This window comes from Microcebus murinus, chromosome X (assembly GCF_040939455.1).
Source record: "Microcebus murinus isolate Inina chromosome X, M.murinus_Inina_mat1.0, whole genome shotgun sequence".
NCBI lineage: Eukaryota > Metazoa > Chordata > Mammalia > Primates > Cheirogaleidae > Microcebus > Microcebus murinus.
The window spans coordinates 8,983,706-9,007,454 of NC_134136.1; the positions used below are offsets into that span (position 1 = coordinate 8,983,706).

Below are 23,749 nucleotides of genomic sequence, written 5' to 3' on the forward strand. Positions count from 1 at the left end.
GGTCACACAGCTAGACAGAAACAGACCCAAGGACGAAAAGCCAGATCTCTTTACTTCCTATTCCATGTTTCTACTCTATATTTGCAAATGTGCTCTTTTCCAGCGTCATATATAACTTGCTAATCTGCTGGGGTAACTGTTTCAAATTTTTATTACCAAGAGGAAATTACCTAGTCAAGGAGTGTTCACTGATTGGGACAAAAGGTAGATTAATCACTGAAAACAGCCATTCATCTACTCATCTTGGCTATTTTGACTAACCTAGTGTGTGACATTATTGAAGGACCATGTATGGGTTCCTGGAAGAATATATCTCAATCCAGCAATACTTAAAAGAAACTGTCTATTAAATTGGCATTAGGGCAATAAGAAATTTAAATTAATTATAACTTTTTTTTTTTTTGAGACAGAGTCTCACTTTGTTGCCCAGGCTAGAGTGAAGTGCCATGGCATCAGCCTAGCTCACAGCAACCTCAGACTCCTGGGCTCAAGCGATCCTCCTGCCTCAGCCTCCCGAGTAGCTGGGACTATAGGCATGCGCCACCATGCCCGGCTAATTTGTTCTATATATATTAGTTGGCCGATTAATTTCTTTCTATTTATAGTAGAGACGGGGTCTCGCTCTTGCTCAGGCTGGTTTAGAACTCCTGACCTCGAGTGATCCTCCCACCTCGGCCTCCCAGAGTGCTAGGATTACAGGCGTGAGCCACCGTGCCCGGCCAAATTAATTATAACTTAAAAATGGAATATCCTAGTTCAGTGGTGCTTTTTTTTCTTTTCTTTTCTTTTTTTAGAGACAGGGTATAACTCTGTCAGGCTGGAGTGCGGTAGTGTGATCATAGCTCACTGTACCTCTAACTCCTGGGCTCAAGCCATTCTCCCATCTCAGCCTCCCAAAAAGTTGGGATTATAGGCATGAGTCACTGTGCCCCACCTAGTTTAGTGTTTTAATTTCACCCCTCTTCGATAGTAATCAAAAAACTGAGAATTTAGATTGTAAAAGTTTATTGATATGGTCACAAAGCAAACAGCCAGACATTTGGTTATCTTTGCCACTATAATCTGTCATTTTGAACAGTATCTTAAAAAAGGCATAACAAATGATATTTAAACCATTGCTATCATAGAAAAAGTAAATTAAGAGTCTACTTAAGGCACTTTAGATGAAAGCTAATTTCAAAATTTCCACAAAAGTAACACTATGTAAGTGTAATAAATCTGCTTTCAACATACTTTATCCAGAATCTTTCTCCTTATAGAAGAAGAATATGCTCTTAAAGGGAGACAAAACAAACACAAGAAACTGTCATTTTATCAATGCTCATGGCAAACTATCTGGAGCTGTACAGACTACATAGCGGTAGTAGTCCCCTGGTCAATGTTTGTACAAAACAGGGCATCTTCATATAAGTCTCATAAGAATCACAGCATAAATTTATTTGGCCTGAGATAAGTACAGAACAGCAGATAAAGAATCTTGAATCACATAATTTACAGGGGAGTAATTACCAAAATGTGAGTCCATTAAAGAGTAAAAGGCCAACTATATTCCCCCACCCACCACATCTACTAACAAAAGATAAAAACAAAAACCGACATAAAACATTTATTCTGAGGCAATTATATCCATCTCCTTCTGTAAACCTCTATTATATAAGATAGCTATACCACATGGGAGATTATTAGTTGGTAAGTAGCAGGAGGCAGTCACAGTTTCTTTTTAGTGTAATACTTCTAAGATTTCTTTAAAATTATATTTTCAGAATTACAATTCTCATACTTCCATAATAGTGGCATTTTAGGTTACTCTTCATAGCTATGGGGAAGGTTATAGTTAGACATAATGATAACCATGAAAATATTCTTCACAGAAATTTGGTTAAGACATATGGTTACTTCCACTGACAGAAAAAAAAGACAAAATTCAAACAAAACTTCAAATTTTTACTTTGTTTCCTCACTTGAAGGAAGAGAATAAAGGCTAAAATAATAGCAAAAACAGAACACCTTTCAAGAAACACTTAATTTCTATATACATGCAACAACTTAATATTTCATGATTTTCTTTTCCCACTCTATGGGAGTCCTTTTCCTAAACACAACTGAGCCTATTTTTCTTTTAGGTACAAATGAAATAAGTGACACTCTCTAATTTGCAGAAACATTTTAGATCATTTATATGTTACATTGATTTTAGCACTAAGCTGTATTTTTTATTAGAGAAGGGCTACCTTAAATAAAACTAAGGAGATGAAATGAATCTGAAATCTTTTCAGATACAAAGTAGTTACCACCACACTCATGCAGAAATCATAATCATGTATTTAGGAATACTTTTTAATGTCTGCAGCTATCAAGAAGCATAGATAGCACTGTATTTCAGTAGGAAAAATGCAGAGGGGAGGAGGACTTTTTTAAAAAGCTAAATGTGTACTCTGAAGAATGGTGTTCTGTTTTCAGAAGACCACATGGCACATATAATTTCTCTATCCAAAATGAAAGATGTGTAAAGCATACACATCCATGCAAAGATGGAAAAGCTAAGAATGGATTCCTGATGCAGTTATCTATAATAAGCTTATATGGGAACACCTGGTCAGGACTTTCTTTTCCCATCTTTGGATAAGACAATATAAAATCAGATGACCAAAAGTTAACTAAAGCAGTTTTGAGATTTGTTCTAATTAAAACAAAGTAGTAGTTTTAAAATTTTTATAATGTACTTATTTCTACTAAATTAAATGTTCCATAACGTTCATCAGAAAGAGAAAGTTAAAAAGAATAATTCCCAAATACTTCATGATTTTGATAGGAAATTGCTTGTTAAGGCACTAGACATCTTCTTTGGTTAAATGATTAACTATTTAAACCACTTGAAAAAAAGAGGTAATATAAAATACACAAGTTGCATTCTTCTTTTCAAACACACGCACATTTTTCATTTTTCAATTTCCACTACTCCAGTGTCTACATATCTCTGGGATCCTTTTTAACTCATCAGAAAGCTGAAACAAAAACATATAGCAATCTATTAGTTTCTGAAATAAAAGTAGGCTTTACTTCTAATAAATATGTAGTATCTTGATTTTAATAGATCAAAAACCATTTTGGTACATTTATGATAATCTTTGAGGATCAATAATAAAAAGTGAGAAACACTGAGAGACCAGGTAGTCTTATGACAAAAAGAAATAGATACAGCCTCAAGTTAAAGTATCTCTTGAATAGAGACACTAACTAATAAATCAATCGACTCTGGTGATCAAATAATGAACAGAAGTCCCAGCAAATTTACCCTCACATACCAGTTAGTACTCTGTAGAAGAGAAATTATTGCCACTGTACTCCAGCCTGGGTGACAGAGTGAGACCCTGTCTCTAAAATAAAGCCTCTAGCAATTCCACAATATAATGAATCAACTAGGAAGCTGTTTAAAATTATCTACTAAAATCTTGTGTTAAAAACAATATGAAGAATAAATTTGCATCTCAAAAATATCAGTTAGTACACTTTACTTTTAGTGTTCATAATCTTTTATATGACAGGACAATGTTGTATTAAAAATGGCAATTAGGCCAGGCGTGGTGGCTCACGCCTGTAATCCTAGCACTCTGGGAGGCTGAGGTGGGAGGACCACTTGAGGTCAGGAGAAAGAGACCAGCCTGAGCAAGAGCGAGACCCTGTCTCTACCAAAAATAGAAAAATCAGCTGGGTGTGATGGTGTGGGCCTATAGTCCCAGCTACTCAGGAGGCTGAGGCAGGAGGATCGCTTCAGCCCAGGAGTTGGAGGTTGCAGTGAGCCATGGCACTATGGGGCAACAGAGCAAGACTCTCTCTCAAAATCAAAACAAAACAAAAAGGAATTATATTAATTGACATTCAGATTATAAAACTAACTTAGAACATTCCCCATTATGTATGTATATTTCTCTTGGCTAGTAACAGAATAAAATCAAGAACCTATAACTAAGAGAACAATTTCCTTCCTGAGCCTTAGGGATCTCTATGAACATTTCAAGCTGTTTAAGACCTTCTTAAACACTCCTTATACTGTCTACAAATGGGATTCTAATCAAATGTTCTGTTTATGCCATCTAAACAGCCCTCAAAAGTAGAGGTGAGAAGTTTTAAAAAATATTTAAAAATAATTTCTTCCTCAAGAGGAAGTATAGCATATAGACAAAGAACTGTGTGAATAGATATGGTATAAAATATTCTATCATTTATGTGTTATTATAGATTTATAGATTAAATCATCTGATGTCAGAATAACCCTGAAAGATGTTCCTGAGAAATCACACACTAATATTACCCATTATACCATAATTGTCTTAAATTAATTTTTATATGTAATATATCTAAATTAAAGCCTATCTCTTTCCCTTAAAAGCTAGAATAGTTTTAAAGCAAGGCAAAAAAAAGGGAAAATATTATAAAGCAACATCAACTTTAAGCATCACAAGTATAGGTAATCACTATTTAAATCAAAAATAAGAATCAGGCCAGGTGCTGTGGCTCATGCCTGTAATCCTAGCACTCTGGGAGGCCAAGGCAGGTGGATCATTTGAGCTCAGGAGTTTGAGACCAGCCTGAGCAAGAGCGAGACCCCGTCTCTACTAAAAATAGAAATAAATTATCTGGACAACTAAAAATATATAGAAAAAATCAGACAGGCATGGTGGCGCATGCCTACAGTCCCAGCTACCCGGGAGGCTGAGGCAGGAGGATCGCATGAGCCCAGGAGTTTGAGGTTGCTGTGAGCTAGGCTGACGCCACAGCACTCTAGCCAGGGCAACAGAGTGAGACTCTGTCTCCAAAAAAATGAGTAAAATAAATAAGAATCATACCTGTATGGATATCCATGATATTTAGATCTGAATATAGAGAGCATCCAACTGAAGAATAATACCACAAGCCCAATACCAGCCACACACATTACTGCAAAAAAACAAAAGGAGAGTAAAATGAGTATGTTAGGTATAATAAATAACCAACGGCATAAATCTTAGCGTACACTTCCAAAGAGTGAAAAGGGGCCAGGCACAGAGGCTCATGCCTGTAATCCTAGCTCTCTGGGAGGCCAAGGCAAGAGGATCATTTGAGCTCAGGAGTTCGAGACCAGCCTGAGCAAGAGTGAAACACTGTTTTTACCAAAAATAGAAAAAAAATTAAATCTTCAGTAAGTTCTGTGAGTGGTAGCACCAGGTTTCTCTAAAGTGAGGGTGAAAGGGTATAAGATAAAAGAAATGGATGGCTTAAAAGCTGTTTAAGAAATTTTCAGACCCGTAGGTCTTCTTCCCCAATCCTGCAGACTGCAGCTTAACTTTGTGAAGGCTAAAACAGAGGGTCTCCAGACTAGAATACCAAGCATAGCTTGGAGGCAAAGATACCAGAGCAAACAGGGACACTAAAGGCACATATGCATGGTGAATGCAGAGACCCCTGCTATCTTCCCACACGTATCTTCCAAAACCCTGGAGTCCCAGTCTTTATCATTCATGTAGGAGAATCGAAGTCTCTGGAAAACCCAACCAGCCCCCAAGAGGAAACACCTGAAGATACTGACTTGAGTGATTTTCTTAGAAATGGAAAAAAACCAGGCTGGGTGTGGTGTCACACCTGTAGTCCCAGCACTTTGGGAGGCTGAGGGGGGATGATTGCTTGAGCCCAGAAGTTTAATACCAGCCTGGACAATACAGTGAGACCCTGTCTCAGAAAGAAGGGGAGGGGAGGGAGGAAGGGAGGGAAGGAAGGGAGGGAAGGGAGGGAGGGAGGGAGGGAGGGAGGGAGGGAGGGAGGGAGGGAGGAAGGAAGGAAGGGAGGGAGGGAGGGAGGGAGGAAGGAAGGAAGGGAGGGAGGGAGGGAGGGAGGGAGGGAGGAAGGAAGGAAGGAAGGAAGGGAGGGAGGGAGGGAGGGAGGGAGGGAGGGAAGACAAAAATTAGCCAGGCATGTTGACTCTAGGCTGTAGTCCCAACTACTCTAGAGGCTGAGGCAGGGGGATGCTTGAGCCCAGGAGTATGAGGTTGCTGTGAGCTAGGCTGACACCACTGCACTCTACCTGGGACTACAAAGAGAGACTTTCTCTCCAAAAAAAAAAATTAGGTAGGCGTGGTGGCAGGCACCTGTGGTCCCCCTAATTGGGAAGCTCAGGTAGGAGGACTGCTTGAACCCAGGAGTTCAAGGCTGCAGTGAGTTGTGAATGTGCCACTGCACTCCAACCTGGGAGAGAGGGTGAGACCCCATTTCAAAACAAACTAACAAATGGCCGGGTGCGGTGGCTCACGCCTGTAATCCTAGCACTCTGGGAGGCTGAGGTGGGCGGATTGCTCGAGGTCAGGAGTTCAAAACCAGCCTGAGCGAGACCCCATCTCTACTATAAAAATAGAAAGAAATTAATTGGCCAACTAATGTATATATAAAAAATTAGCCGGGCATAGTGGCGCATGCCTGTAGTCCCAGCTACTCTGGAGGCTGAGGCAGGAGGATTGCTTGAGCCCAGGAGTTTGAGGTTGCTGTGAGCTAGGCTGATGCCACGGCACTCTAGCCCAGGCAATAGAGTGAGACCCTGTCTCAAAAAATAAATAAATAAATAAGAATAAAAATCACTTTTAGTTTTGTTATAGTTGGGGAACAATTCTTTTTCCCTTTCTAATTTCCTGACAATTTGATTAGGGGCTAAATTGTAACTGTTAGAAAAATGTGCAGAAAAGTTATTCAATTTTTCCCTAAGAAAATGGACACATACATGTATGTACAGCATCACTGTGTATATGTTTGGATACTGGTTTTTTTTTTTTTTTTCCCCACAAATCGAAAAGTACTTAGAGCAATTCCTGGTACATGCTATAGAAATGTTTATTATTATTGTTGTTATTATTTGTGATCATTTCATGAGGTTAGACACTTAGAAGTAGATCAAATTGTGACTGTTGGCCGGGAGCGGTGGCTCACGCCTGTAATCCTAGCACTCTGGGAGGCCGAGGCGGACGGATTGCTCGAGGTCAGGAGTTTGAAACCAGCCTAAGCAAGAGTGAGACCCCTGTCTCTACTATAAATAGAAAGAAATTAATTGGCCAACTAATATATATATATATAGAAAAAATCAGCCGGGCATGGTAGTACATGCCTGTAGTCCCAGCTACTTGGGAGGCTGAAGCAGTAGGATTGCTTGAGCCCAGGAGTTTGAGGTTGCTGTGAGCTAGGCTGCCACCACGGCACTCACTCTAACCTGGTCAACAAAGCGAGACTCTGTCTCAAAAAAAAAAAAAAAAAAAAGAAAGAAGTTAATTGGCCAACTAATATATATAGAAAAAATTAGCCAGGCATAGCCAGGCATGGTGGCACATGCCTGTAGTCCCAGCTACTTGGGAGGCTGAGGCAGGAGGATTGCTTGAGCCCATGAGTTTAAGGTTGCTGTGAGCTAGGCTGAAGCCATGGCACTCACCCTAGCTTGGGCAACAAAGTGAAACTCTGTCTCAAAAAAAAAAAAGAATTCTAGAAGAAAATGTGGGAAAAACTCTTATAAACATTGGCCTAGGCAAAGAATTTATTTATTTATTTTTATTTTTTTTTTCTCACTTGTAAGTAGAAGCTAAAGGCAAAGAATTTATAAAGAAGATCCCAAAGGTAGTCACAGCAACAACTTTCTTGTGCCACTGTGGTATCTGGCCTTTGACCTTTAGCTTTTGGGTTATTTTACATTCATGTTTATTGTGCTGATCTGCATGTAACACTGTTTTGCGTACTTCCTGTAGGGCAGGTCTTGTCTTGGTGAATCCCCTCAGTCTTTGCTTATCTGAGAATGTCTTTATTTCTCCTTCGTATACAAAACTTAGTTTTGCAGTGTACAAGATTCTAGGCTGGGCATTATTCTGTTTGAGAAGAGTGAGAATGGGGCCTCAGTCTCTTCTCACTTGTAAGGTTTCAGTTGAGAAGTCTGCTGTTATTCGGAAGGGCTTTCCTTTATAGGCTACCTGCTTCTTTCGCCTTAAGGCTCATAGGGGGGCCTCTTTGGTGGTTATTTTGGTCTGATTACTGTGTGTCATGGTGTCTTCCTGTGTGCACTGAATCTCCCAGGAGTCCTTTGAGCTTCTTGTACCTGGATATCAAGATTTTTAGCAAGGCCTGGGAAATTTTACTCTAGTATATCCTCAAATAGCTTATCCAAACCTTGCGTATTTTCTTCTTCACCCTCAGGGATATCTATGATTCTCACGTTAGGATTCATGACATAATCCCACATTTCTTGTAGGCTTTGCTCTTTTCTCTTATTTCCCTGCTCTGCCTCTGTGACTGACTTATTTAATTAGAAGGTGTTATCTTCAATCCCTGAGATTCTTTCTTCTGTTTGATCTACCCTGTTATTAAGGCTTTCTACTGTGTTTTGTAATTGCTTGAATAAATTCTTCATTTCTAGGAATTCACTTCGATTTTTCTTTAATATTTCAATTTCTTTAGTGAATTTTTCTTCCAAGTCCTGGATTTTTTTGTGTGTGGTTTGTGTTGATTATCCATTTATTCTTGCATATCATTGAGTTTTCTTATAGTTGATGTTCGAAATTCTGTCATTTTAGTTTTCTGAATTTGGTTGATGTCCATTGCTAGAGAGCTGGCATTGCCCTTTGGAAGTGTGTTTTCTGTTTGATGCTTCATACTTCCAGAGTTCTTTTGCTGATTTCTTCCCATCTGGATCAGCTGCTACTTTATACCTTTCGGTTTTTGTTTGGATAATGACATGACCTGTTTAGTCTCTAAGCCAGTAGGTGGTATTCAGGAGCAAGGCAGATCACAGCTGCTGCCTACCAGCCTGGATGTGTGTGCTTCTATGGTTACTTGATATGCTGCTATGGGGAGCAGCTAATATGTTGTTCAGGGTTCTTCTACCACACTTGGGAGGCTACTCCTGATGGGAGGGGTTACTTGGTGCACCTGCTGTGGCCTCTGGCCAGGATTTTCCTTCCCTCACCACAAACCCCACTATTGGTATCTGACCAAACGTGGAGATCAGGCCCCAGAGTTATGATCCTACTGAATGACCTAAGCTGGTCTAACAAGCAGAGTCACTGGTCTGTCAACTATTGATCAGTGTGAAGGTCATGCAGATTCACACCAGTTGCACAGGGTAAGTGGCTTTTCTTTCCTCTCCCTGCCTCCAGGGGTGGAGCCTACCACTCTTGGCTAAAAAATGGCTGCGTTAGGGGAAGGGGCGGTACCCCAGTCTGCCCAGAGCCCCAGTGCCTATAAATCCTGTAGGCGTTAGCCTCTCATGACTGGGTAAGTATTCAAAATTCACCCATCAAAACCAGCCCAGCTAGTTGGAATAGGTTGTGAAAGGACGGAGCTTGTCATGAGAGTTCCTGGGCTAGGTGAAAGGTGCTGCCAACGCTGTAGTGCACCACAGCATCTGGGCTGTGGATCCCCCAAATTGTGGCTGCTCACCCGCAGGGCGCTAGCACTGGGGGCAATTGTTGGTAGGAGTTGGTAGATTCTGGATTGGGGAGCTGAGTCATCACAACATCCCGTTGTCTCTTTTTTGTTGCTCTCCCACAATCTCACACCTGCCCAGCAGGTGGTCTTGCTCTTTATGACTTACCCTGAGCTGGCCTAATCATCCGTAGCGGTTTCCAGGATAGAGCACCCCTTTTAGTGTTCACCTTCATTCTGGTCCCGTTGACTGCCAGAGGCGAGGTGCCTATCTCCCTCGAGTGGTAGCTCAGACCAGTCCCTCCCTCGTCCAGTGCAGTCCTAGCACAGAGCTCTGGGGAGTTCGAGATGCTTCTTTCTATTATCTCCTCTCCACAGAGCCCAACGTCTCCTGGCACGATTTTGCACCAACTTCAGGCAGGTTCCTGTCTGAGTGGGTGTGGAGGTTAGTGGGGAAGCAGGATTTTCTCCTGTGGGTCAGATCCCACTACACTTGCTGGCCAGGCGGGCACAGTCTTACCATGCTCATGCTCTATTCTCTATTGTTTCTCTCGCACTCTCCAGACTTTGTGATCCTATTTCACATTCACCTTTTTTTCCCCTGTGTGGTGTGTCCCATGATGTTTCTCTGCAGTTTCATGTTGCCGTTCTTGCAGGGGAATGATCCACTCCTGGGTAGCAGATGGAGTTCTTCACCTCTTTCTCTGGGAGCAGGGAGCCAGGAAGTCACCTTTACTCTGCCTTTTTTTGGGGGGTCCTATTAGCTTTTTTGATATTCAGTTTGGGACTGTTTCAGCACTTCATCTTTATCGAGTCATTGTGTCAAATGCTTCTGTCAAAAAGAACCTATTTTTTTTATCACATATAACAATATGGTGTAGAAGTGGTTTGCCTTTATATTATGACAGCAAACAAAGGCAAGCTTCAAGATGTGTTTTCTTTTGATGTTTAATTTATGTAGTATCCATCTATCTAGCTTCTTTACCTTGTTGATTTGTTTTAAATGGTCTAATATTGTTGAAATAATAACTTCAAACTTTGCTGTTAGTTTATGCATAGGTTGAAATGAATTTACTTCTACTACAGTTTTTAGTTTATCATTATGCACCTTGGTCTCAGGTGGTGCATGGTCCACATGGCTCATTTTTAAGATTAAAATTACCAGAATGGAACTTTTATTTATTTATTTATTTTTGAGACAGAGTCTCACTTTGTTGCCCAGCCTAGAATGAGTGCCGTAGCGTCAGCCTAGCTCACAGCAACCTCAAACTCCTGGGTTCAAGTGATCCTACTGCCTAAGCCTCCCGAGTAGCTGGGACTACAGGCATGCGCCACCATGCCCGGCTGATTTCTTTTTCTATATATATCAGTTGGCCAATTAATTTCTTTCTATTTATAGTAGAGGTGGGGGTCTCATTCTTGCTCAGGCTAGTTTCGAACTCTTGACCTCGAGCAATCTGCCCGCCTGGGCCTCCCAAAGTGCTAGGATTATAGGCATAAGCCACCGCGCCTAGCCTATATTTTTCTATTGATAAAGTTTTATTTATAATGCATCCAAGGCCGGGCGCGGTGGCTCACGCCTGTAATCCTAGCACTTTGGGAGGCCGAGGCGGGCAGATTGCTCAAGGTCAGGAGTTCGAAACCAGCCTGAGCGATACCCCGTCTCTACCAAAAATAGAAAGAAATTAATTGACCAACTAAAAATATATATAGAAAAAATGAGCCGGGCATGGTGGCGCATGCCTGTAGTACTAACTACTTGGGAGGCTGAGGCAGGAGGATCGCTTGAGCCCAGGAGATTGAGGTTGCTGTGAGCGAGGCTGATGCCATGGCACTCACTCTAGACTGGGCAACAAAGTGAGACTCTGTCTCAAAAAAAAAAAAAAAAAAGGAGGGGGTATGAAGATTCATAATTTTATACAGTTTTTTAAAATTTTATTTACCTATCACTTGGATCATCTTTTTAAAAAGATTTTACATAGTTTTAAAAATGTTTTTTTTTTTTTTTTTTGAGACAGAGTTTCGCTTTGTTGCCTAGGCTAGAGTGAGTGCCGTGGCATCAGCCTAGCTCACAGCAACCTCAAACTCCTGGGCTCAAGCGATCCTTCTGTCTCAGCCTCCCAAGTAGCTGGGACTACAGGCATGCGCCACCATGCCCGGCTAATTTTTTCTATATATATTAGTTGGCCAATTAGTTTCTTTCTATTTATAGTAGAGACGGGGTCTCGCTCTTGCTCAGGCTTGTTTCGAACTCCCGACCTTGAGCAATCCACCCGCCTCGGCCTCCCAGAGAGCTAGGATTACAGGCGTGAGCCACCGCGCCCGGCCTTAAAAATGTTTTTATAAAAGAAAGGAAATATATTTGAATTTTAAAATTATTAGTCATTCCATGGTGGAATAAAGGGTAAATCTCTCCCCAAATGTTTTATATTCCTGTTTTTTCTAGATTTTCTATAATGAGCATATATTACTTCTGTAATAGTAAAGGAGTAAAATAACATACTTAGTCTATAACAAAGGGGAAATATGATTAAGAGATCATTCTTTTTTGTATTAAAGGCAGAACTGTTACATTTTGGCATACGATATAACTTACTCTTTCGTTTTCCAATATCCATGTCAGAGGTAGCAGCTTCACATAAAAGTACCATCCCTAAGGTAACTCCGCCATCTGAGAAAAATTGGTTAAGGAGAAATTCACACAGACACAAAAGACATACCATTTTACTATTCCTAGTTTCTCATGAAGAAAATTAAAATGAATATATAAATCTTCAACTGAATTATAAAATATTAACTAAGAAATCTTATATCTATACAGCATGACAATTATTTACTATGAAGATATAATTTTTAAAATTAAGATTAGAAAATTACTTACTTCATTTGTACAAAGAAAAACTGATATTTTTAGCAAATGTCCCACTGTAACTTACAGACAAAATATGAGATTTCCTGAAATTGAACTTTGAGGCAGGGCACTGTGGCTCATTCCTGTAATCTCGGCCCTTTGGAAGGCCAAGGCAGGAAGACTGATTGAGGCCTGGAGTTCAAGACCAGCCTGGGAAACATAGCAAGACCCTGTCTCTACAAAGAAACAATTAAAAAGTTAGCTGGGCATGGTGGCACATTCCTGTAGTCCCAGCTACTTAGGAGACTGAGGTAAGAGGAGCACTTGAGCTCAGGAGTTGGAGGCTGCAGTGAGCTAGAGTCATTCTACTATACTCCAGGCTGGGCAACAGAGAAATTGTTTCTAAAAAAAAAAAAAATTAAACTTTGAAATAACCTGCCTGGATATTCAGCAATTACCTCGACCCCCTACACATTAAAAAATATTACGTAGCCATTTCAAATAACATTTTATTCCCTCAATCAACATGCTTGAAATATGCACCATTTTAGAAAGACTACTAACTACTTCTTTGAAAAATATTAACATTTCAAAAATTTTACCAGATTTTCACCAATTAACCTTTAAAACACAAATTACAACTGAGCTGCCTAATTTTATCCTATTCTATAAAAGGACAATTTTACATGTGGCTATGACCTCACTTTTATTCAGCTTGATAATAGGAGCTACATAAATACAAAATGGAACTACCAGTGCAAATAGATAACACATGGCATGGTTGAATATTAAAATAAGCACAATTGAGTTTTAAAGCAAATAGAATATGTTCCAGTAGAAAAGATTCACCCTGCAGTTTAGAGAATACCAGTAAGGGTACAAAATTGCCAAATTATGCATATACACATGCACATTGTATGCCACAATTGTATGTGGTTGTAATTAAGGAGAAAGGGAAAAATAGGTGTTCAGATGAGGCCTGAATTTATAATTGGCTCTATAATTTGAGTATTCATCCTTTCATTACCATCTTGCACTCTCTCTTCAATAGCCTCTTGTTAGGGATGATGCCCATTCATCATGTTTTTAGTTGCTCAGCCAAGTAAGTCTCTTCTCTAGCAGTTTGTTCTTACTGAGGTTCTTTATATCTGGGTTCATGCAAAGATTGATCATTTCTATAGGCTTTGGTTACTGGGTACTCTCTAATCGTTAAGACTTGTTCTGGGGACTGTTTGTCTTTGTATCATGGGCTATAATGCGTTTGTTTTCAATGAGTTTTCTATCTTGCTATATACCCCAAGGTTTTTGTGTGCTATTCCCAGCTGTCAAGAGCTATAATGCACTTCCACTTGTATTGGTTCATTTCATTACTGATTCTTTAAATTTTTTACTAACACTGCCTACTATATGGCAGGCACTAATAATTTTTGAAGTTACAAAGTTGAACGAAATATAGACCCTTCCATGGACAAATTTACACTCTAGCGGGGGATATAAACAATGAAATAAATAATTATATAATTATCATTAAATGTTATTCAGGGAGAACTGAACAGAAAATAGAGGCAGTATTCTATAACATACAATAACTAGGCTGGCTATTAAAAGCTAGTAGAATGAAAGTAAGGCCGGGCGCGGTGGCTCACGCCTGTAATCCTAGCACTTTGGGAGGCCGAGGCGGGTGGATTGCTCAAGGTCAGGAGTTCGAAACCAGCCTGAGCGAGACCCCGTCTCTACCAAAAATAGAAAGAAATTAATTGACCAACTAAAAATATATATATACAAAAAATTAGCCGGGCATGGTGGCGCATGCCTGTAGTCCCAGCTACTCGGGAGGCTGAGGCAGGAGGATGGCTGAGCCCCGGAGATTGAGGTTGCTGTGAGCTAGGCTGACGCCACGGCACTCACTCTAGCCTGGGCAACAAAGTGAGACTCTGTCTCAAAAAACAAAAAAAAAAAAGCTAGTACAATGAAAGTACATTATATATGATAAAGGCAAAGACATTTGCATAAAATGAAGCATAATTACAAAACTATTGAAAATGTTTAAATTACTTTATTATTATCCAAGGTAGATTTAAACAATTGAATATAATTTATTTGCTCGTTGAATTAGCAGTTTAAAAAAATGAGGACACATAATGATGGTTAGGACTTACCAGGGATGCCAGTGCACGTATACATTTTTGGCAGCAAAATCCTTTCGGAAAACAATTTAGACATCATATCAAGAGCAACAGATAGATTTGTACACTTTGTTATGAATCTTCTAAAAACTGGGAGATATGCCAAATTATTTCTTATCTCCTAGAAAACATTCTTTGTAATGTTCAATAATTGAATAATTGAATTATGATAGAGCCATAATATAATCATTAAGAATGATGGCTAATTTCTTTCTTATTTGTATGTTTAGATTTCTCTGTAATCCTCATGTATTTTTATAACTATAAAGGTCACACAATACAAAAAATGCTTATACTATATTAAGATACGAAACTCCATGCAAAACATGTCTATAAAGTACAAAAAAAGGAACACTCTCACCATAAAACATACATAAAGGTCAGGCATGGTGGCTCACACCGTTAATCCTAGCACTTTGGGAGGCCAAGATGGGAAGATTGCTTGAGGCCAGGAGTTTGAGACCAGCCTGAGCAACATAGCAAGATCCTATCTCAACAAAAAAAATTTAAAAATCAGCCGGGTGTGGTGGTACGTGCCTATATTCCCAGCTACTCGAGTGGCTGAGGCAGGATCCCTTGAGCCCAGGATTTTGAGGTTGTAGCAAGCTATAATGACACAATTGCACTCTAGCACTGGCAACAGAGCAAGACTCTGTCTCCAAAAGATAAAACCATACATATGGGCAAAGAATGCAAGAGAATATACAAAAATAAACATAGTTTTTAATATTAGGGCTTTAGATTATGGGTGAAACTTTTCCATATTGCTACCTTATTTTAAAAATTCAAATATATTTTTTGTAGGATTCCATTTATGTAAAGTTAAGAAAAAGATAACCCCAATCCATGGTGTTAGCAGTCAGGATTATTTTTGGGTGGGAAGGTAGTGATCAGGAAGGGTGATAAGGGGAGGATGCTCTGGGATGTGGCTAAAGTTTTATTTCTTGATCTGGGTGCTGGTTATACAGGTGTATTCATTTTGTGAAAATTCAAACTGCACAATTACAATTTGTGAACTGTTCTGCATGAATGCAACACTTCAAATTAAGAAGTTTAAAATGTAATTTAAAAGTTACATAGTAGATCAGGCAACTTATCATATAGTTTGCTTTATTAATTATGTAGTAAATTATATAATACTAAAGTAATGATAAATATGTGGATATTTTCCAAAGTCATAACTACTACTTAGTGGTGGTCTCATTCTATTAATTCTCATCAACAAGGAAACTGAAAACTATGTTTTGGGTCTTTAGGCAGCATGTCTACTTTAAAAAAAGAAGAGGTCTCATATAATGGGTATAGAAAAAGAAAAAAACAGAAAAGAAAAAAAAGGAGGGAGGAGGAGTTAAGCATTTCCTAATATTTCCTATGTGTGACAAAATTATCCACTGTCTCACTATTGTAGTCCATAGCACTTAAGGCAGTCTTGCAATCTGTATACATGACTGTCCCTAAAAAAAAAAACCCATTTTGCATATTAATAACCAAACTAACAAGAAATTCTGTATCCTGATGCCTGTAGTCCAAGCTACTCAGGAGGCTGAGGCAGAAGGATTGCTTGAGCTCAGGAGTTTGAGGTTGCTGTGAGCTAGGCTGATGCCACGGCACTCTAGCCTGGGCAACAGAGTGAGACTCTGTCTCAAAATAAAAAAAAAATGTATAGTTTAAAATTTTTTTTTTTTTTTTTTTTGAGACAGAGTCTCACTTTGTTGTCCAGGCTAGAGTGAGTGCCGTGGCGTCAGCCTAGCTCACAGCAACCTCAAACTCCTGGGCTTGAGTGATCCTTCTGCCTCAGCCTCCCAAGTAGCTGGGACTACAGGCATGCGCCACCATGCCCGGCTAATTTTTTATATATATATCAGTTGGCCAATTAATTTCTTTCTATTTATAGTAGAGACGGGGTCTCGCTCTTGCTCAGGCTGGTTTTGAACTCCTGACCTTGAGCAATCCGCCCGCCTCGGCCTCCCAAGAGCTAGGATTACAGGCGTGAGCCACAGCGCCCGGCCTAAAATTTTTTTTTAGACACAGGGTCTTGCTCTGTCACCCAGGCTGGAGTGCAGTGGTGTGATCATGGCTCATTGCAGCCTCAAACTCCTGGGCTCAATCGATCCTTACCCAGCCTCCCAAGTGGCTGGGACTACGGGCACATGCCACCACACTTGGCTAATTTTTAAATTTTGTGTAGAGACAAGGGTCCCACTATGTTACCCAAGCTGGTCTTGAACTCCTGGTCTCAAACGATTCTCCCGAGTTGGCCTCCCAAAGTGCTGGGATTATAGGCGTGAGCCACTATGCCAGGCCTGAATATAATTTGGATCCCTCTACTTCTGTGGTGTGTACCACTCAGCACAAGTTTGTTAAATGAACAAATGATCAAATAATATTTACTTTTCCCAGCACATTTACTCCCTGCTTGGTATTCCAATCACATTCTTCTGTAACTTTGTAATTCCTCCATTAAATAAATTGAAAAAAATCCACAAAAAAAAAAAAAAAAAAAAGAAATTCTGTATCCTAACAGGTTTGCAATCTATTCTAAATATATACGAAACCTTAGGCTAATGTTTAACTTGTAGGCAGAAATAAAAAGAAAGAAAATTCTAATTTCTTAAGCTTCTTATATAATTATATTAAAAAATTTAGTATAAAGCTAAAAGACCAACAAACTCCAAATCAATTAATTAATATTTTACAATTTTAACTGCTCTTTTGCTCCATTGTTCAATTTCAAAGTTCCGTTAACTAAGACTATTTCCAGACACTGAAAATTTTCCAAGGTGCAATAATTTGTTAATTCATCAAACTATAAATGAATATTTTCAACCTACATCTTAGGATTTAAAAAAAAGTTTGGCAATATTTTCCTTGCAATCTTCTTTTTTTCTCCTAGGGACTAGGTGTTGCTTATTAGTCTTTCAGCCCACCATTTCGTGGCTGAATAGATTAATTCTCTTGGCTGTGGGATGTGTTTTAAGTAGTAAATATACTTTCCATATTAGAAAAGAACACTGTTCTGAGAAAACATCATTTGTCCTTCAAGTAAAACCAAAAGCTTAGTATTTTTTTTCAGAATGTTTCCCTTAAAATCTCTCTAATCATTGACATAGTAAAATAACACTGGGAAAGACAAAAACATTTACTAAAGACGGCAGTTCCAAGTGGTTTTGAATTTTTTCTTTATACTTACTTGGATTTTCTATATTTTCTTTAGTTAACTTAAATTGCTTTTATAATCAGAAAACATTTAGGGTAATTTTCTTAAGGGATCCAATTACTCATACATAAATTGAGACAGGGTCATACTCTGTCACCCAGGCTGGAGTACAGAGGCACAATCATAGTTCACTGCAGCCTCAAACTCCTGGACTCAAGTAATCCTCCCACCTCAGTCTCTGGAGTAGATGGGACTACAGGCAAGTATCAATATGCCAAGCCAAATATTCATATTGATTGTAATCACTTTCAAAATTCTTAGCATATTTTTCCTATTTCCTATTCATTTTCTTTTTTTTTTTTGGAGACAGAGTCTCGCTTTGTTGTCCAGGCTAGAGTGAGTGCCATGGCGTCAGCCTAGCTCACAGCAACCTCAAACTCCTGGGCTCCAGTGATCCTTCTGCCTCAGCCTCCCGAGTAGCTGGGACTACAGGCATGCGCCACCATGCCCGGCTAATTTTTTATATATATATCAGTTGGCCAATTAATTTCTTTCTATTTATAGTAGAGACGGGGTCTCGCTCTTGCTCAGGCTGGTTTTGAACTCCTGACCTTGAGCAATCCGGCCGCCTCGGCCTCCCAAGAGCTAGGATTACAGGCGTGAGCCACAGCGCCCGGCCTTATTTCCTATTCATTTTCAATAGAATAAAGGTTGAACTAGATGACCTTTAAGTCATCTAGTTGTCAAAATGAGAAGGCACAGCAAATGGGTAGGCTTTCCAACAGCCTGGGCTCCAACTGATTCTAGTATATCAATGTTAGGATACCCTGGTTGGGAAACACAACTCTAGAAACATTACATTTGAAACATTACATTTATTCACCTTGTTGATTTGTTCCACAGTGTCACTGCTTATGTATTCAGGTGGATAAACTGTGTTTAGTAATACTGTAAAATTTGGAGTCTTATTTATCTGATGTTACTCTTACCTTTCCCTGAAGTTTACAGAGGCATCTTGTTTTAAATGACAGCAAGTAAAAATTAGCTCAGTCTGACTAAGTAAAAATCTGCCCTGCCATTCAAGAAAATGGAACAATACACATATAAAGCCGCTGTGGACAATACACATATAAGTCCACAGGAAATAATATTTCTCTCTAGGACACCCTACAGCTGTAAAATGTCAAAATACTCCTGTCTTTGAATAACCATTTGTTTTCTTACTCAGTGAGAAATAATGTTCTCTAAAATCATAGACTGTTTGAAATTACACCAGTAAGAATGAAACATTCCATTCTTGCCTGGAGGACTGAAGTCACGCAATTTACAAGTACAATTTCTAAGTAGCCTCAATTTACAACCAAGGTACAGAACTTCAAATAAGGAGATTTTGAAGACAAAATCTCACATTTATCTTTGTAGTTTCCAAGGAAACAGAACCCTGGGTCTACTTCACATTCCAGATCTGATGTTGATACTTTTATACTCAGTCTTGCTTTGCTTTTAGCCTATCAAAACAATGCTTCATTTAAATCTCACCGAAATTCCACCATCTTCCCTGTTTTCTTTGAAAAGATGTCTCATGGTTCTTGTGATATGCAGTCTTCCTTGTATCAATAAGCCAATAAACCTGGCTTTACCAGATTGTAGGTTTGTTTCTGGTATCTTTAGTTGATTGGGTTGGGATGGATGACATAGTAATGATTTCCAAAGGGTATTATGACCTGCATTAAGACAGCAGCCCTAACCAAATGCTGTAGAGGGAACACAAGACTGTGAGAAAACAGACAAATTAAAATATAACAACAGAGACTTATTGTAAAAAGGATACTAAACAGAAGAACAATGTGTGTTTCAGCTACAAACTGGGCTTGGCTGCTTCCATGGATATAATTCTAGGTGGGAAAAAAGACAAAATGGAATCTTTAAATATATATTAAATTTTGGTATCCTAACCCTAAAACGGGATATTTTAAACTCTATGGAATTATTATTTCATCTGATGTATATAAGCATGTAACATACTTTGAGTCTGTAGCATTCACCATTAAAAATTTTGATTACTATAAAAGCTATTTCTGTATTATTTATTCTCAATTGAAAGTCTCAATGAAAAGACTTTCATTGTACTTATACTATGTTTACAACAACAGAATATATTACAAAACTAGGATTTCTTTTTTTTTTTTGAGACAGAGTCTCACTTTGTTGCCCAGGCTAGAGTGAGTGCCATGGCGTCAGCCTAGCTCACAGCAACCTCAATCTCCTGGGCTCAAGTGATCCTCCTGCCTCAGCCTCCCAAGTAGCTGGGACTACAGGCATGTGCCACCATGCCCGGCTAATTTTTGTATATATATATATATACATATATATGCACATATATGTATATATATATATATATTTTTTTTTTAGTTGGTCAATTAATTTCTTTCTATTTTTAGTAGAGACGGGGTCTCACTCAGAGTGGTTTCGAACTCCTGACCTCAAGCAATCCGCCCGCCTCGGCCTCCCAGAGTGCTAGGATTACAGGCGTGAGCCACCATGCCCGGCCTAGGATTTCTTTTCTTGTAAGAGACAGTGTCTTGCTATATTATGCAAGCTGATCTGGAACTCCTGTGCTTAAGCAACCCTCCTGCCTCAGTCTCTTGAGTAGCTGGGACTACAGGTACCTGACTGTGAACCTAGCTGAGAAAATTAGTATCTAAGTGTACAAGACCATGAGGTACAGTAATGTAGACTCCATTAAGATACAGATCATGTTTTTCCTATTTTTTTTTCGAGACAGAGTCTCGCTTTGTTGCCCAGGCTAGAGTGAGTGCCGTGGCGTCAGCCTCGCTCACAGCAATCTCAATCTCCTGGGCTCAAGCAATCCTTCTGCCTCAGCCTCCCCAGTAGCTGGGACTACAGGCATGCGCCCCCATGCCCGGCTAATTTTTTCTATATATATTAGTTGGCCAATTAATTTCTTTCTATTTATAGTAGAGACGGGGTCTTGCTCTTGCTCAGGCTGGTTTTTGAACTCCTGACCTCGAGCAATCCGCCCACCTTGGCCTCCCAGCGTGCTAGGATTACAGGCGTGAGCCACTGTGCCTGGCCTGTTTTTCCTATTTATCACTATATCTAATCTTAATAACAACCTAGCATGGTGCTTAGAAATACAAGAATACTCAAATACTTGATCAATTATTTTATTCATTTGTAGGCTGACTTTCATTCTTAGTCAGCTTAGTCAAAAGGACTCACTCACTAAATGGGATAAGGAATTTCCCACTTTTAAAAATACTGCATGGTCTTATCACCAACTGAAGCTTGTTAACACAGACAGATTGAAAATTCAAGACTAAATCTAGTTTCTTTATATGCTCGCACTGGTCTCACAGGGTAATAATCATTACATTAACTTTGGTCTACAATGGAAAGAAATCCCAGACTTCCCTTACCACATGTCCTGTGTGGGGATTCTTATGAGCATATGGTGGTCCTCTTATATGATTCCACATCTGACCAGATGTCATAGCAAGCACAAAACACTAGGAAACAAAAAATAAAATATTCACAGTCCAACTGTTCTCATCTTGATTAGATTGTATGAGCATATGCAACTGTTTAGGTAATATTAGGTTATTAAGTACAGAATGTCCGATTTCCTTAAGTACTAAGTTTGACAGTTGATATCTTTGACACTTCTTTTTTTTTTATTGTGAAGGTACATCCTCATTCTTTCAAACACACATTTTGGTTTATGATTATCTTTCAATTTTTTAGAGCAATTTTTGAGAAACTATAGATAAGTAAAAAATTAGTGTTATTTTCGAATATGAGTTCTGTCATGGAACCAATGCAGCGCACACAGCTCGAAATATCACAAAGTATTTGGGAAGGATGTGGCTAATGAATGAACAGGATGTCAATGGTTTGAGAAGTTCCATTTTGGTGAGTTTAATCTTGAAAATGAGCCATGTGGGTGACCTGAGACATAGGTGGATAATGATAAGCTGAAAGTTATAATGGAAGTGAATCCATCTCAACCTATGTTTGAATTAGCAGCAAGGTTTTATTGTGTTTTGTTTTTTGAGACAGAGTCTCATCCTGTTGCCCAGTATAGAGGGCAGTGGTGTCATCATAGCTCACTGCAGCCTCAAACTCCTGGGCTAAAGTGATCTTCCTGCCTATGGAGTCTGGGAATACTCAGCCATCACGCCCAGCTAATTTTTTCTCTTTTTAGCAGAGACAGGGGCTTGCTCTTATTCAGGCTGGTCTCGAACTCCTCAGCTCAAGCGATCTTTCCACCTCAGCCTTCCAGAGTGCTAGGATTACAGGCACGAACCACCACACACCTGGCCCAGCAGCAAGGGTTGACATTACTATTCCAACAATATTGGAGCATTTGAAACAAATCGGCAAGGTAAAGAAGCTGGATAGGAGGATACCACATGAATTAAATGAGTGTCAGCAGAGAAATCGTCTCAAAGCTTGCCTTTCTCTGTTGTCATAACATAAAGGCGGATCATTTTTAAACTGTATTGTGATATGTGATGAAAAATGGATTCTTTTGGAGAATCCCAAGTGTTCAGAACAATGGTTGGATAAAGATAAAGTGCCAAAACACAGTCCAAAACAGAATATTCATTAAAAAAAAATCTGGCCGGGCGCGGTGGCTCACGCCTGTAATCCTAGCACTCAGGGAGGCCGAGGCGGGCGGATTGCTCAAGGTCAGGAGTTCAAAACCAGCCTGAGCGAGACCCCGTCTCTACCATAAAAATAGAAAGAAATTAATTGGCCAACTAATATATATAATATAAAAATCAGCCGGGCATGGTGGCTCGTGCCTGTAGTCCCAGCTACTCGGGAGGCTGGGGCAGGAGGATCGCTTGAGCCCAGCAGTTTGAGGTTGCTGTGAGATAGGCTGATGCCACGGCACTCACTCTAGCCTAGGCAAGAAAGCGAGACTCTGTCTCAAAAAAAAAAAAAAAAAAAAAAAAAATCTAATGGCCGGTTGCAGTGGCTCACACCTGTAATCCTAGCTCTCTGGGAGCCCGAGGTGGGCGGATCACTCAAGGTCAGGAGTTCGAAAGCAGCCTGAGCAAGGGTGAGACCCTGTCTCTACCAAAAATAGAAAGAAATTAATTGGCCAACTAAAAATATATAGAAAAAAATTAGCCAGGCATGGTGGCGCATGCCTGTAGTCCCAGCTACTCAGAAGGTTGAGGCAGAAGGATAGGTTGAGCCCAGGAGTTTGAGGTTGCTGTGAGCTAGGCTGATGCCACGGCACTCTAGCCTGGGCAATAGAGTAAGACTCTGTCTCAAAAACAAAAACAAAAAACCCCACACAACTAATGATGTCTGTTTGGTGGTCCAGCCCTGATATTATCCACCACAGCTTCATGAAACCTGGTCAATCAATTACAGTTGATGTCTACTGCAACCAAATGGACAAAATGATGAGGATGCTTGCAATTAAGCAGCTGAGATTGGTCAATAGAGACAGGCCAATCCTCTTGCAAGACCACATGTTCCAAAAAACAACGCTGCTCAAACTATAGAATCTGGACTTGGAAACTCTCTGTCATCCGCTGTATTCACCAGACCTTGCAGAAAGTGACTACGATTTCTTCCAGGCTTTGGACCACTTCTTGCAAGAAAAAATATTCAATTCTCAACAAGCTGTGGCAAACGCTTTTCTCGATTTCACTGCTACTAGCTCTCCAGGCTTCTTTGCTGCCAGGGTAAGCAAGCTACTATTAAGATGGCAAAATTGTGTCTATAATTTAGGTGCATACTTTGATTAACTGTAATGCTTCTTTGAGATATAATAAACCTTTGATTTGAAATCAGACATTTCTTATATAACGACCTAATATATAGAATTTTTTTCAGAAAAATGATTTATTTATTAAGGCTTATATTTCATCACAAGGGTCACAATTCAGTATGTATGTATGTATTTATTTCTTTAGAGACAGAGTCTCGCTCTGTTGCCCAGGCTAGAGTGCCATAGTGTCATCCTAGCTCACAGCAACCTCAAACTCTTGGGCTCAGGTGAGCCTCCTGCCTCAGCCTCCTGAGTAGCTGGGACTACAGGGACATGCTACCACACCTGGCTAATTTTTTTTGTTTCTATTTTTAGTTGCC

The 23,749-nt window shown here is 39.6% G+C and overlaps 1 protein-coding gene across 1 annotated transcript in view; it reads right to left on the reverse strand.

Annotated features, from left to right (window-relative positions):
* Positions 1 to 988: 988 nt before the first annotated feature.
* The window catches only part of MAGT1 (magnesium transporter 1), a 48,055-nt gene continuing 25,294 nt past the window's right edge, over positions 989 to 23,749 (reverse strand). Inside the window, exons 6-10 of the mRNA XM_020284952.2 lie at positions 21,058 to 21,147; positions 19,449 to 19,512; positions 12,020 to 12,094; positions 4,848 to 4,938; positions 989 to 3,005 (exon numbers count right to left, since the gene is read on the reverse strand). Of these exons, the coding sequence (XP_020140541.1) occupies positions 2,990 to 3,005; positions 4,848 to 4,938; positions 12,020 to 12,094; positions 19,449 to 19,512; positions 21,058 to 21,147 (336 nt within the window). The 3' untranslated portion in view covers positions 989 to 2,989. The remainder of the gene's footprint in view (positions 3,006 to 4,847; positions 4,939 to 12,019; positions 12,095 to 19,448; positions 19,513 to 21,057; positions 21,148 to 23,749) is intronic.